Source organism: Haliaeetus leucocephalus, unplaced genomic scaffold (genome assembly GCF_000737465.1).
Source record: "Haliaeetus leucocephalus isolate CR32 unplaced genomic scaffold, Haliaeetus_leucocephalus-4.0 Scaffold151, whole genome shotgun sequence".
Classification (NCBI taxonomy): Eukaryota; Metazoa; Chordata; class Aves; order Accipitriformes; family Accipitridae; genus Haliaeetus; species Haliaeetus leucocephalus.
The window spans coordinates 13,814,316-13,830,463 of NW_010972587.1; the positions used below are offsets into that span (position 1 = coordinate 13,814,316).

At 35.7% G+C, this 16,148-nt stretch overlaps 1 protein-coding gene across 1 annotated transcript in view; it reads left to right on the forward strand.

Annotated features, from left to right (window-relative positions):
• Nucleotides 1-16,148, forward strand: part of CFAP54 (cilia and flagella associated 54) — a 117,873-nt gene that overhangs the window by 19,841 nt on the left and 81,884 nt on the right. Inside the window, exons 10-15 of the mRNA XM_010561983.1 lie at nucleotides 939-1,034; nucleotides 8,282-8,340; nucleotides 9,356-9,484; nucleotides 10,168-10,315; nucleotides 11,136-11,213; nucleotides 11,299-11,420. Coding sequence (XP_010560285.1) covers nucleotides 939-1,034; nucleotides 8,282-8,340; nucleotides 9,356-9,484; nucleotides 10,168-10,315; nucleotides 11,136-11,213; nucleotides 11,299-11,420 — 632 coding nt within the window. The remainder of the gene's footprint in view (nucleotides 1-938; nucleotides 1,035-8,281; nucleotides 8,341-9,355; nucleotides 9,485-10,167; nucleotides 10,316-11,135; nucleotides 11,214-11,298; nucleotides 11,421-16,148) is intronic.

Sequence of the window (16,148 nt, forward strand, 5' to 3'; positions counted from 1 at the left end):
AAGCAGGCAATCTTTCTTATCTTCATAAAATTTAAGATAAAAATCTGGGTTGATCTCTGTGGTCTATTATATCAGTAAAAATCTACAGTAACTTACGCATGTCTCTTCTGAATACAGTGGAGTTCACTTCCTTCATAGCAGCCCATAGGGTGCTGTGCCTTGGATTTGTGGCTAAAACAGTGTTGCTAACATACCAGTGTTCTGGCTATTGCTGAGCAGTGCTTGCAGAGCATCAAGGCTGTCTCTCCAACCCTCCTCCCCGCCAAGGCCAGTAGGAGGTTGGGAGAGGACATAGCTGGGACAGCTGAGCCGAACTCATCAAACAGCTCTTCCGTGCCATACGATGTCACGCTCAGCAGTAAAACCTGGGGCTAAGGGAGGGGATGGGGGGACTTTAGTGGTTATGGCGTTTGTCTTCCCAAGCAACTGCTGCATGTTCCAAGGCCCTGCTTTTCAGGAAATGGCTGGATATCTGCCTGCCTATGGGAAACAGTGAATGAATTTCTTTTTTGCTTTGCTTGCACACACAGCTTTTGCTTTTTTTGTTAAACTGCCTTTATTGCAACCTGAGAGCTTTTCTACCTTATTTTCTCCCTCTGCCCTGTTGAGGAGGGCGAGTGAGAGAGTAGCTGGGTGGGGGTCTGGAAGCCAACCAAGGTCAACATACCATGGTGTTACATGTATTTTTTCAAAAAAATCACTCAAAGTTAGATTTAAAAACTTGAGAAAAACATTGGACTTGATGATTCCTTCCAAACCTTTTTTGCTGGGCTCTGGACTGAATATAGCTATAGGTATAGAGATATTTTGTTAATAAAAGAATACATAGAGACTAAATACACTTCAGAATCATATTTCCTTGCTATGATTACTGGCTAATTGGAATATGACAAGTCAAATACAATATAAACTGATTTAACGAATTGTCTTTATTAAAGGTGGAGTAAGCAGTACTGGTATTCAAGGAAGTGATTGCACTGATAATTTTGGTATAATTAATGCATCATCAACCCTTCTGCAGTTGATACTAACAGGTAAACTAGCTTTGAATTTTCAAAGGATTCTGTGCCCGGTGATGCAAATGCTTGGTGAGGAGAATTCGTTTTCACGTTAGTAGCAGTTCTGTGCATAAAGGGACTATAAAATGCTGTCCTGTTTGCGTGAGAAATGCTTGTTTATACATATAATGTTAAGGCATTCAAAAGGGGTTATGTACGGATATCATTACGATTTTCTTAACACAAGTATTATTTAAATAGCATATAGTAATATATGGATATTGTAATCGCATAATGTTCAGCATAGCAGTTCATCTAGATGTGTTAATGCCCCTAAACGATCATTCAAAGGCCAAATTCTGCAATAATGTCCTGGTACGTTCTTATGGAAGAGAAGTGGGATGCAGTAACATAAGGACTATCATAAGCTTGTTGAGATCCTTGGACCAATCATTGTGCTGCTTTGGAAAATAACAGCTGTCTGTTACTAAGTTAACATTGCTAACTGAGTGACCATGTGGCCAAGTGATATGACAATGATTGTGGCATATTCTTAGGACTGCAGAACACTGCTGACTATATTGGTGAAGTCACTTGCTTAGAGTTCCAAGGACCAGGAAATCCCTTTTCTGCCTTACTGTGGTTTGGATAAACTTGAAGAGTGAGAAAATAGACTCCCTATATGTACATGCACATTTTCTGATACAGTAATGAGAAACGGTCATGTAACTTGCAAAAAAATGTTCATGTTTCTATGCTTTTTTAAAATCTAAATTTCTGGTAAGAAGGGTCATTATGGGGTGATACCTAGATTTAAGATCTTTCTGCAACAGGAAGGACTAGATCCTTGATATTCTCTACACAGCTACATAAATATCAATAACAGTACAGCATCTTTGGAATGTAACAGGACATTACTGATGCATCATTAAAGTAGTATGTAAGCATAGACATTACAGCAAAATAATAAAGCTATTGTATCATGTAGAGCTATCAAAACATCCTTCAAGATTATGCTTACTGTTCAGAAACATATGTGGAATTTTATCTTTGTATTTATCAGTACCCAAATTATTAAATTAAATTAAAATTCTGAATATACATATATATATAAAAAACAGATAAAATATTTTTGTCATCACTGCAGGAGAAAAGAGGGTGTCTGGAGATGCTGCTGTGAAATTCATAAAATTAGCTTTCAGCTATGAAGAGTGGGATGTGTTTGATTCTGCTATTGAATTTGTTGTTAATTTTCTTCAGGTAATCTGGATGCTATTTAGACATTCTTTATGTAGTCTTTTCCTATGAGCGTAAGGAAGAGTCAAAGTACATATTTTTAAGACAAATTTCTGTTGTTTTTTTCTCTCAATTAGGCTCAAGATGACCCAACATGGAAGAAAGCTGAAATGGAACTCAAACTTCTTACACTGATGCAACCTTTACTATTTCAAAGGAAATTTAAACGTGGTTTTTCTGCTAGTGAAAATAATACCAAAGAAGCTAGGATGCCTCATGGTTCTGAAAAGAAGCAAACATTTAGAAGTAGGTGTTGTTCAGTTATAGCTGTGTTTGCATTTCAAATTTTTTTTTTCAGCAAGAAATTTTGTTTATTATTTAAAAACTATGTAATATGGTGCATGCAGTATTCTATGACAAAAACTAGCAACTGAGAAACTGACACCTATTGAATTTTGTCCAGTTTTCATTTGCTAAAATATAACTTCCTACCATTTCCCTCAAGTATGAAAATGCCTGATATATGTTAAACATACATCAAGTTATATGCACAGAAGTAAAATGAATGGATGTTTTCAGACAGGTTTTCAGGAAACAAGTGAAACAGACATGTTTGACTTATGTAAAATTTCTTGACATTGAAGCAAGAAAAACTTGTTAAAGCAACTGTAATTAAATTCTATGACATTCCAAAAAACTGCAAATATCTTGAAAACTTTCTGTTTCCAAAAATAGAAATGCTCACTTTTCACAGAAGTGAATAAATTTGGGAATATCTGTCCCCTTTGTATTTACTGTTTATTAGACTATATTATCTGTTGGCATAAATTGGTAAGTCAATTCACTCAGATGTTATCAAACATAGGTTTGTAACTAGAAATAACGTCTTGCCTTGCCTTTTCTTTCTTTTCTATAAACAATGAATGCAGACAATTCCCTAAAGCATGGAGAGCCTTCTCATGATCTTATTATTTTGGCAACAACAGTGTTTTCCTATGTCTCCACATCTAAGCAGGTAATACCAGAATTAGAGACATTTCTTCTCAATGACTCGCTTAATCTGTAATGAATGCATATAATTGAAGACCAAAGGAATCAGTTGCATGATTAACAAACTTCAAGAATATAAAAAATGTACTTATGAAATGTGATCAACTTCTGGTTTGTTTTTTTTTTTAATATTTGTTTCTTTTTTTTGTTGGTGCTATGTAATCAGGCTACTTTAAAAATGTTTAATAGATACTAAATCTATTTGGAAGACCATTGGGCTAATTGCACATTTCAGTTAATCAAGCAGAGATTGAATTTCTTTAAGTATATTACTTTTAGGTGGGCAAATACACTCGGCTGTGGAAAACACTTTTGCAATATTTGTAGAAATGGGAGCAGTTACCCTAAGGAATGATAATAGCAGTGGTATGCCTGCAATTTAAGGTAAATTCTCACTGCAAACAAGCAGCAGCAACAACAAAACCATAGAGAGTGGGACTTTTTGTGCTGAAGTCTCTAATACAGAATAATCCCATTATATATCTGATGGCTTATTCCCAGAGTAACCACTTTTAGCTTACTTGCTCAAACTGAGATTTCTCTTAATGTGCTACTGTGAGGGGAAAAAAAATTACAGTGCAATGTCTCCACTAGCATTTACATTAAAACAGTTTGTGATCCAAAAGGCTAATGAAAATTTTTCCTTAGTAAAAAAACCCATTCTCCTAACATGGCATACATTTTAACTGCAAAATTTATTTTAGATATAACTTGAATATTGCCCCAGTTTGAGTGTAGCTGGGGCACAACATTTTTAGCTTTAGTGTAATATTTTCAGTCGAAATATCTTGCCTGTGAGGAGTTATACCTTTAGATAGCATGATTTGTCAGCTTTTTGACGTGACCGCTGTATCATGGAGACAGGTTACCTGGGTTTAAACTCTTCTGGTTCTTCTACACTTTCCCACAAATCTCCTCGGTACCTAATCTGTCCTGGGAAGAAGGATGACTTCTCCCCTGATTAACAGAGAATTCACTGATGGTGAAGTTACATGATATAGCTGATCCAATCTAACAGCTTGCTGCCACAAAAAAAGTGGCAGAAATCATCTTGATTTACTTCTTTTTTCAGTCTTTTTCTCCCCCCACTTCTCAATATCTCTGAAATCTTACGCTCATATGCATACGAGTATACAGATAGTGTGGATATAGCAGGCTTGAGTTTCATTGCACCTGAGATACTAGTCCAACTCTGGTATAAATGGGGATAAAGATGTGTACTGATCCTTAATCACTCTTCAGAATGTGTTTAACACAGTGTAGACAGACTCTATTGCCTTTTAAAATGTATTAATTAGGAGGTTAACTGAACAGAGTTTTGAATTTGATAATTATTCTTTTCACAAGATGCAGATATGTTTTAACGTTTCTTTCAGTTGTTAGATACTCCACTCCAACCTTTCTTCCAGTTGTTAAAGTTGTTCACTGCTCCCTCACCTGAGATGCACCAACAATCCATGGAAGTGCTCTGTCAATGCAAAATGAAACCTAGTAATTTAGATCATCTTCTGCAAATATTTAAATACTGCAATAAAAAAAAAATAATAAAAAAACCCCAATCTGTTAAATTACATTACTTAGTCTCCCCAGGATGCATTGATTATTCTAGCATTTCAAAGATAGTTAATTTGCTTGTCTCTCCCATGTAATTTTCATCTCACTGCTCTCCTTGTATGTGTTACTTTAAAGAGCTTGACAATAAAAAAAAGAAAAAAACCAACCCACCACTAAATCCACTTGTATTGTTGGGAGAAGAAAAGCTTAGGTGATCTACTTGAAATTACTTAAAAAAAAAAAAAAAAAATTTCTTAAGCTTTCAAAATGTTGTCATCCCTCATAAGGAAGTTAAATATGAAAAGCGTTTATTTACTTTGGAAAATTTTGAGACTGTTTATGTATGGAGTGTTTATATACATACCTGTTTCTACAAATGCATTGGTTTTTCTTTCCAGAATATCCAACCTGACAAAGAAATACTTGTTGATGTACTAATGTTTTTGTGGCAGAGGTGTAAAACAGGACTTCAGCGAATCCAAATGAGTGGAAGTGACTACTTAAAATACATCCACAAATACAAAGCTTACCAAGTACTCCTTTATTTTAATGTATCTCTCAATATGAATGTAGTCTGTTATAGTAAAGCCAAGATAAACTATTGGTATCCAGTCTAAGTATATTTTCTTATGGTAAAATGCAGATAAATCTTCTTCACTGAAAATGAGAATTGTATATACATTTTGAACACACTGTGCTCCCATATGCCAGTACCAAAATATCTCTTAGCCTTTTCCCAGTAAAGTAACCCATTCTCTGCCAGTGGGCCATGGTGGAAAGAAGCTAAAACAGTGAAAGCATTCGGGCATGAAGTAAGAAGAAGCATTTGGTGTGTGTGGTGGAAAATATCAATGTATTTCAAGAAAGTTTCCTAGGTCAGTTGAAGAAAGTGGCAAAAATCTCACAGCTTAAGAGAAGGGGGTTGGGGGTCAATAGTATTTGGCCCACTGGATAGAGCCCCAGCCTTACCTTGAGCTGTTTCTGAAACTGAGAGGCTCTTGATGCAATACAGTCTTCTGAAGGATAATTTACACTAGTTTCTCTGGGCTGCTATTTGATGCTAACCAAACAGTTTCTGGAGGAGTTACTTTTGTGGCCCTGATCCCAATAGTAAAATTGTTCAGAGATTCCCCAGAACGTAGTGTATGTTACTTTCCTCTGTGTGTGGCACAGGAGCATCGTCTTTTATAGTGTTTAAGTGGGAAGATATGGGAATAAATGAGAGGCAAATGATCAAATCTGCTGGAAGGCTTACCACACTATGACAAGTGTCACTCTGCATCTTAGTCTGGTGGCACTCAGAAAAAGAAGGCAAATCCAAGAAAGGTTTTGTGTCCATGTTTATCAATCTTTTTAAACAATTTTGAGTGCAAAACCCTATCTACCTCTGTAATACATAAATATCTTCCAAAAATTTGTCTTGATTCTGTCTTGATTCTTTTTCTTTCCCCTTCCCCCATTTTTAGTGGATTCATGTACTCTGGATAATAAATGAAGTAATTCAGAAGAGCAGTATAGCAGACACTAATGTTGTAATGCTGGCAGAGATAACCTTACATCTAGCTGCAATATTGGAAAACGTAGCTGATTCTACAAGTAAATCTCAGAAAAAAGCAGGTAAACCTTTCCACAAAATTTAGTTTTCTTTCAAGAATGACTTTCAAGATTAGAACTTTTCTGAGTTGAAAACTTTGACCGATAAACATATTCAAAAATTATTGTAAAGAGATTGTTGAGAGTAGAATGAATTTTTTTTGTACACACAATTTCATCCATGATCAGAGCTAATGAAACCTGGTTTTCAAAGGATTTATGCCTTATTTCCTTACATTTCCGGTTCTACCGAAGTAACCCTATTTTGAATCACATCTTTTATGAATCACCCTCCTCAGAGGTCTTCTACATGTCTTTTAGCCCCTTCAGACTAGCTTCAGATCACTCCTATATTCTCTGAATAGTGGCTAGGCAGATGGCAGTATGCGCTGCAGCTCATTTAGAGCATTCAAGTGGTGGTTGACTAGTGGCAGGCCAAACAGAAGAGGGAAATATTGAGGTCATACCGAAGCTTTTGCTTTTATCGGGTTATTACTTTGCATGTCTTGTCTACACAAGTCTTGATTTTTGTATAAGAATTCAATTGTCTTTGAATTTGAACTTAAGTTGGCTGACATTCTTGAGATATAACGCAATTACAATCACATTAAACAAATTTCCTCCCAAAACCTGTCTAATGCTGTAAAATATTAATATTTAGACATACTTTTAAAAGTTCTCTGTTGTTGTGGATGTAGCATCTTGAAATATGAATCATAGTTCTCATAAATGTTTTACAGTAACTAGAGAGTAGATTTTAAGGACCCTTTTAGAGCATATCTAGGAACAGAAGAAAATGACAATATCTTTTGCTCTTTTGAAAGTAAGAAAATCTTGGAATGCTGCTATTCATTATAAAGGTAGAGTAGGTATTGTTTTCTGTGATGTTATGAAAATCATATTGTTCTGACGGAGATTGGATGAAACCTCGTAGCATCACTGCTATTCTTTTTCATTCATTTTAAATATGTCTTCTTGGAGGAAAAAAAGCTGAATAGGTAGGAGCCATTGGTCAAAACAGGCTGATAAAGAGCCAGTCAAGCACATGTTTATGCTGAGAAGAGTCTGTTTACTGAATGAATACTGAGTGAATATACATTTTCTTATTTATGAGAAAGAGACAGTGAACAAGCAGAAATAAACAGGCAAAAGTGGCACAAGGAGTACAGGAGTGACTAGAAGGATGTCCCTCTCAAAGGGCAAAAAATGAATTTATTCTGGTGAAAAAATAAAATGTTGATGGGCTGGAGTGCTGTAACAAAGAACAAAGAAACTGCTTCCTCTTGTTTTGGAAAGGAAAGACGGTTCTGGATGCATTCCTTGTAAATGAAAATAATTTAAACAATCCAAATGAATGTTAAAAGGGTGATAATACCCCTTCAAGGAATATTAAATTTAGATAGTATATATCATAAAAATATAACCTTACGTATTTAAAAATTCTTCTGTAAGTTAAATTAGCATTAAACCCTCTGTGAATTAGACAACAATAGATTTGAATTGATTTAAAAATGGAACATTGATATGAATGCTACAACAATGTGAGGAACTACAAAATGAGACCAAGTTTCATTGGCTTGGATATAATGTTGCTGTGAAATATAGGGTACGTTTAAAAATACTATGTTATTGGATAACCATATACTGAATTAGTATAATTGTATATATGTAGCTATTGTGTTTAAACCCTGAAAAGCTTTGCAAGAAACAATATCATTACTTTTCATAGTCAAGTACTGCAGAACTGAATTATTGCCAGACTCTTAAGTTAGTAGTAGAGCTAATCAAACGGTACAAAATTTTCTGAGTAAATTTCATTTTCACTTTCTGATTTTCTTCCTATAAAAAAGGAAAAAGAAGTGCCTTAGTCTCGCAAGATGAAACCTGTGATGTGCCTGAAATACTGATGGTAATGTCTAATTTGTTTTCATTAATACAGTGGTTTTTGAATAGCATAAGAACACTTATTTCTGCTTGAAGCTTTTCATACAATTTTGTATTTAGCTTTATAAAGCTGAAATGTTTCACACAATCATGCTAGTGCAGAAGAAAAAAGCAAAGATATTTTTTCAAATGAAACAAAGTCTGAGAATTTTCCTGTAGTCTTCCATATCACAGATTACTAAAAAAGAAGTTTTATTTGAAACTTTTTTTACGGTGCAGTCATACTGATTTCCATTGTACACTCGTTTTTATGCCAATGTGTAGTACCAGCTTTACATGGTTTAATAGCACATTTTTTAAAGATTGTACAAACTTCAGTCCCTGTTTCATTTAGGAAAATATTTTGGGTTGTGCTTTTGCTTTTTTGTTTTTGCAAGGGTGATGTGGAATAGATGGAACATCCTGAGTGTCCTTGCTTTGTTCAGTGTGTTCAGTGCTCAGCACTTTGCAGAAATGTCCAATCAAATAGTTCAAAATTAACTTACTAAAACACATTAAGAAGAAAAGACATACATCAGTCTGAGGATTCAGGAATTTCGTCAATGATATGTCTTAATGCTTGCACACATGGAGGAGCTTTAATTCAGTGACAGTCTACTTAAAGGTGGTGTTTTCTGAAAAATCAATGTTTTCTTAACAGCATCTAATGGAAACTGAAAAACTGCTTGTGAAAAATACTGTGTTTGTCAACTTAATTCTCTAAGTTCAGTTTCATTCTGCTGTAAGCTAACTCTTTGAGTTAGTAAATTGTTTTTTGAGAGCTGAAGGAAAATCAGTCCTAAATTAATAAAAAACAACTTGAAATTTAAAACAGTGATATTAGTACATGAAAGCATGGGGAACAGTGCCTGTGTAAAGATTATTTGACAGTGTTTAAACTGCAACAGTTAAAAATAATAGCACTTTATTTTTGTTAGTCCATATTATAGCTTTTAATGCTGTTATCTAATAAAACATGTTTCTGTGTATTTTCATGTCAGAAAAGTCCTACGGAACAATTACAAGTTGCTTATGAAAGTCTTGAAAATGCAATTAATGGAATGAATACATCTCGCTCAATGACCCTTCTACCAGATGGAAAGTCAGTATTTGACAACTGCTGTACAAAGGTAAGGTCTACAAAAGGCTAGGCTGCAACAAAATCGATAAATAATATATTGGATTTTGATGACACGACTCATATTTTCTTCATACTTAGAAATCTTAGCATTATCAAACGTACCTCATCTTCCTGCCCCATGAAAGAAGAGAATAGAAAAAATAAATCTCTGTGTAGCAGAAATAGCATTTTTCTCTTTCAGTATTAAACTATGAACTCCTTTAGGTTTTCTTTGCCATTTCCTTTTGGAAAGAATTATAATTTGTATCTTTCTCCTATAAAATAAAAGCAGAAGTCCTTTTCATATTTGTTGCTTGCAACTGTTTATTATTAAAATTAATCTTTGTTGTTGAGGGGAGTTCAGAATTTCTAAATATTATCATTCTACACCAATATGATCTTTGTTTTGTGGACTGATAACATAATAAAACACTTTTCTGCAGTTTCATATTTATTATTAATCCATTTTCCTATTGATTCTCAGGTTTTGTCTAGTTTTCTTTGTCCATTATCCATGCTTTCTCTGTCTAGTCATTCTCTTTCCTTCCATGCTTTTTTGAATGACTGCATATTACAGATATGACAAATCTCAGTGTTTGTTAATTTACTGAAATAATATCAGTGTCCAGACAAATGCAGTAAGCTAAGTAATAAACATTCGTGTTTGCTTAATTGCTACTTCCTATTTATTAGGTGGACTCAAATGATCAGAATTTGAAATCTGTTTTGGGATGTGCTAATGATAAGACAGGAACAGGTAATGGGTTTTTAATGGATTTACACTTGGAGCTCATTCAGGCCCAACATCGAGTAGCTGTGAAACTTCTTAAAATGACGCAAGGTAGGTTTCAGTAAAGCTAAGTGGTCTTCATAGCCTGGTTGGAGTCTTCTGTTAATATATTTTGTAATGCTAAGAAAAAAAAAGAATATCTACTTTCTGAAGAGGAGCTGATGTTTGGCAGTTTGTATGTCACGTACAGACAAAAATAATGTACTGAATTTGCAGAATTTAGATTTACCACATGATACTAGTCTCTAACCTCTACTCAACTAATGAGAGTTAAGCTTTGCTAATAACTATTGGATTTGATTCCTAGACAGTTTGTTGTGGTATTTCAGTTATAATATTAACTGTTACAGTGCCAGTAAGGGAGAATTGGGGGATGCTCTGCAAATTTTTTTTTTCTGTAATGCTGGTTTTCTCTCTGGAGAATGACTTGAATAATTTATTCAATGCTCTTCGTAATCTGAATTTCTACTCCTGTGAAGTTGTCCTTAGCTCTTCCCAGTCAGCAGATATCCCACTCTTGCCAAATGCCTTCTGAAGAAACTCTAGTTGGTCTCCCATTCCTAGTGTTTAGGTTTTTTTAAATTAAAAGCTAGTATTAGTTTGACACTGTGGAGCTCCCCTGTGCGCTGCTCCCTATGAGCAAACAAGATCCCTCTTTTCCTGTGATGTTAGTGTAACTGCTAAAGATGTTAGAGCATGAAGGTGGAATATTTTTAGTGGCATGATCAGTCCAAGAGTTTCTCCTTAAACCAAAGCAAAGAACATGGGATGGAGCAGAGCTTTACTACAAAACTACATGTTAACTCCTCTCACTGAAATTTTCTCAATAGCACTATCAGAATGAATAACTCAGGATTTCCTTCCCACATAGGTGCTCAAAAGGATGACGGAAGTCTTAAGTCTGGCAAGTCTCATGTGAAGAATAATAAAAATTTCCATTATTTAACAGGTAAGGCTTATTAATTAAGATTTTAGAAGTATAATAAATTATTGCTGCTGTTATTTATAAATGTCTTAAAATATGTATTTTACAGAGGCACTTATAATGAGAAAAATAAAAAAGAATAAGCTATCCAGAGCAATCTTTTTGATGCAAAAGGCTGCACAGAAGTTCCCTGAAGAGTTAACCACTTCTTCCCAAAGGCAGCTACTGGAGGTAATAAAAAAAATCTTATGGTAGAAATTCTTTCTTATTGTCATAGTTTTACATGTTCTGTAGAATTAAAACTTGGATTACTCCTTCTTATAAAAAGAAGTAAAAATGGAAGGAACTTGAGGGACATTGGGTGTTTTTAACTTCTGTTGTCAAATTTTCCCTGAGAATTTTCATTATGAAGAAAGACTGAAGTAACTTAAAACAAGGAAAGAGTACAGCCCCAAATTTTGTGCATACATGCAGATTGTAGGAAACCTGAAAGTAGGTATGATCTTTCTTTTTAATGCTTAATCAGCTAGAATTTGCAGTTATGAACCTATGCCTTGCCAAAATGTAATGCAGATTTCCTTCTCCTCATTTCAACCTTCAACATCCTTCGTTTTCTGAGATCTGTAAGAGTCTTAGATTACTTTGGCTGGTGATGATGACATGGGCTTCATTTTATTCTTACTAGATAAACAGTTTAGAAGTTGGAGATTTTGGAATTTATTGAGGCTAAAAGTAAATTCTTCACGGGCTCATTTCAAAGTCTTTTGAAATCAATAGGAGTCTTTCCATTGAGCTTTGTACCAGCATCTTCCATGCAAATTGCCTTCTTATCAGTGGGGCATAAAATTTCTTTATGGTCTGTACAACAGATAACAGAATCTGCAATTGTCACTATATAATACATGAAAAAGTATTTTAAACAAGAAGTTACTAGAAGTTGTTTTTAAGTGCTACAAATTTGGAAGCATGATAATTAACACATGTATCTTTTATGTCAGAAGGATGCAAAAACTGGGTCAGAAAAGATATACTAAAAATCTCACATATTTGTAAACCACTAAAAATCTCATATATTTGTAAAATATGTGGTATTTATGAATGTAAGATGTAGTGATATGGTATGAAAGTTGGAACTGGAGTGAAGACTTACAAGCAATTCCCAAGAAACGTGTGGTTATCCCAAACAAACATTTGCAAAGGCCTTATACTGACCTTCACTATATTTTAATTCTGTGCACTTTTCACAGAGAAAGATGTAGGTAAAATAATGTAATATACTTGCAGCCAGTTGCCAGAAAATGTCAGAACTAACTTTGCCTGGACAGACTTAGCATGATCTTTGATATTTGTACTATGATGAAATATTTAATTACATGCTCAATTAATTTTCATCCTTGAGGTGGATGGTGCTCACTTCATGAACAGGGAATCCATACCTTTGTTTTCATGCTTCTGTGTAGGGGATTTTGCCTTTTTTATTGTAGAACATCCAAGAGGTCTATGTAGAATTACTCATATCTTCTGGTCTTTTCTACTGTACTCAGCACAATATGATGTAAGTCTGTTCTTATTATGCTGCAAAATAGGAAAGCAGGGGGTTTGGTTTTTTTTTTTTTTAAGAAACATACAAATAACCTTTTCTCATGCAGTAAACCACCAGGCAGGTATGGAAGCTTCTGAGTCATATGTGTATACTCGTTTATATCACACTACTTAACTACTTGAGCTACTGTGTCCCCTTTATTATTATTTTTTTTAATTTCTCTCACAGTTTCATTCTTCCTTCCTGTCTTATATGTCTAGCTGGACATCCAGGTCTTTACAGAATTGGGTACACTGGTAGTTCTTGTTGGCCAGCTGTAAAATGGAATTAATGTGATTAAGCTAATACCACAGGGCAAGTCTGTGGCAGAGGCAGGGATAAAATGTGGGGTTTTTATAGTGACATTTGGCTTCCTCAGCCATAAGATTATTCTTTCTTCTCTTGCAACACTGCCACATATATAATCTCCCAAGTTCTGCAGTTAATGAAGTACAGGTCACGCAGTACCACTCTCAGTCACAACACTACCTTTATCCAAACTGGGTTCCATCCTTGCACTAATAAGAAATATGTCCTCAGAGAAGGAGTCTGTAATTCTTTTAATTAAGAATTGTATCATAGTACAGCTTACCATAAAGAAATACAATTTTTAAGGAAGCAATGAAGTTTCTAATTACGGATTGCAAAAGTTGAATGGTTGTGTGAGGGAAAGAGTCATTCCATATCTCTTTATCTTATATCCTTCCTTAAACATTTCTCACTAGGGTGGATGCAACCCTAATCTAAAGGGGGAGGGAGTGGGGTGAAGTGAGGGGCTGTGCAGATGATTAGCTATGTGATGTGATTAAAGCTCTATTAAATCTCAGCTCCCTGTCTCACTGCAAATCTATGGCTAGTTTTTGGTCATTTTTGAACGTGAGATATAAGGCTTATTCAGTCTGTGATCTGACCCCCAGTATGGTTGTTCTTACAGCCTTATAAATGTATGAGGACAGAAACAAGGAACTCCTAAGGTGCAAGATTATAGGACTGTCACTGAATAACTACTAACTTGGTATTTTCTTTCCAGTTTGTTTCAGACTCAGTTTGGCCTAAATCCTTGGTCCACTGTATGGTACTAAAAGACTTCAGATAAAAACCCTAGTTGTAGGAATATGTCACCTCTCTTCTCCCAAAAGCATGTAATTGTCCAAGGCATCCTTGATCTCTTCATCTCTGGGAGCTGACCTTTTTGGCTTTGATTTGCACTGGACAGCTGGCATAAGTAAAGATACAAAAGTACTAAGTTCTTAATGTTAAATTTCCAGGTTAAGTTTCTCTTACCCTGACAACACAAACAAAGTGAAGAAACCTACCCATTTGCCATTCAATCCAGTAAGAAAAAAATGTACCCTGATCTCCAACCAAATGGCCACATAATCACTATGTGCAGGAGGCCCCCACTTTTTTGGAAGACACTAATAGACAGTCAGTCAGCTCTCAGCTCTCGCCAGCTAACCAAGGGAAGTGGCTTAGCGCTACTTTTTCTGGACCTGCATTCTCCTCCCTTTTCTTTATTTCTGGACTTTATTTCTTTCCTCTGTTTCTGGAGTACAGAAAATTTGTCTAACCACTTCCACAGCTCCTTCAGAAATTCCACAGATTAGGTGTCCGGCTCTCTCCTAAATAAGAGTTTATCATTTTTGTTTCTTGTTGGAGCTAATCACTGGTTGACACTAATTGCTAATCAATGTTATTTGTGATCACTCTCTTTTCCTACAGGTCCTTCCAAAATTGGATACACCTCAGCCCTGCCTCTTTCATATGCAGCTCTGCATTCTCTTTATTGTATATTGTGAAATTAATCTGCGTATGTAAGGCTTACACAAAGTACCATTCATCCTTATTTAGGATGTAAGATGATATGAAAATCTATAAAAACTTTCTACACAGCAGTGAATTTTTGTAAGATCATTTTGAAAACCATTTATAAGTGTTAAATCTGTCCGATTGTTATGTCTTAATAGTTTTTCCCTTTTGTTTTAATTTAATTCATAGGAAGCACTAACTTTAATTAAGCAAGTTGAAGCTGAACAAAGTGCATTGTATCACAGTCTCAAAGAAGCTTTGAGCAGCAAGAAAAAAAGCAGGACTCCTCCTCCTCCTCTATTACTTTCTAGATCACATTGCTCCATGACATTTAAACCAGCCCCATTCTCTTCAGATATTCAGGTAATGTTTTTCATGATGACTGCGTAAGAAATAACTAAACAATACACAAGAAAGCAAAAGTTGTTTCAACAGTGCTTGTACCATCACAGTTTTCTCTGTTGTTCTTGGGAATATTATGTTATTCTGACCTAATTAAGTACGCTTTTTTTTTCCCTCTGTGAGGCAATTGTGACTCGCTGTTTTGATCTTCACATTCACATGAAACTTTCTGCATTTCATGTATCATATTCCTTAGTGCTTCTGTTGTATAACACTTATTCTTCTTGTGAAAAGCTCATTCTCTTGCTTAGGGGCTGACATAGTCCTAGTTACCCCCTGAAAAGATGCAAGGCTGTTGCATCATGTGATGCAAGAAAGTACCACACACAAGTGTCTGTTAATGAAGTGCTGAAGTGCCATAGTTCAGGTGGAAAAATCTACCTTCTATTGAACATGTAGAATTACAGAACTGCTCAGATCATAAGGGATTTTAGGAGAGGTCTCTAGTCCAACCTTCTGTTCAAAGTAGGGTTGGCTGTGAGATTAGACAAGGTTCCTCAGGGCTTTGTCCAGTCAGTTCTGAAAACCTCCAACGATGGAGACTGAACAGCTTCTCTGGGCAACCTGTTCCAACAGGGCAACTTGTTCATGGAAAAAACTTTTTTCCTTATGTACAGTTGGAATCTCTCTTGCTTCAGTTTAGGTCTATTGTTTTTCATCCTCCTACCATGCACTACTGTGAAAAGCCTGGCTACATCTTCTTCATCACTTGCTTGCAAGCACTCAAGGGCTCCTGGTAGGTTCCCTGGAGCTACCTCTTCTCCAGGAAGAATAAGCCCAGCTCTCTCAGCCTCTTCTCGCAGGGCTAGTGCTCCAGCTCCTGACCATCTTGATGGTCCTCTGCTGTAATCACTCTAGTTGTTCAGCATTTCTTGTTAGCATGATGGGGGGCAGGAGGGAAACTGGCTGTGGTATCTAGATGTAGTCTAATGAGTGCTGAGCAGAGGGGGATAATCACATTCCTCAATCTCCTAACTGTACCTCTGTTAATACAGTTCAAGATGCTTTTAGGCTGCTTTGCTGCCATGGCACACTGCTGGCTCATGTTCAGCTTGCTGTCTAACGTGACCCCCAGATCCTTTTAGTGCTGATCTCCGGCCCATCAGTCCCCAGCCTATATCCTTGCAAGGGATTCTTCCTTCCCAGGTGCAAGACTTTGCATTTGT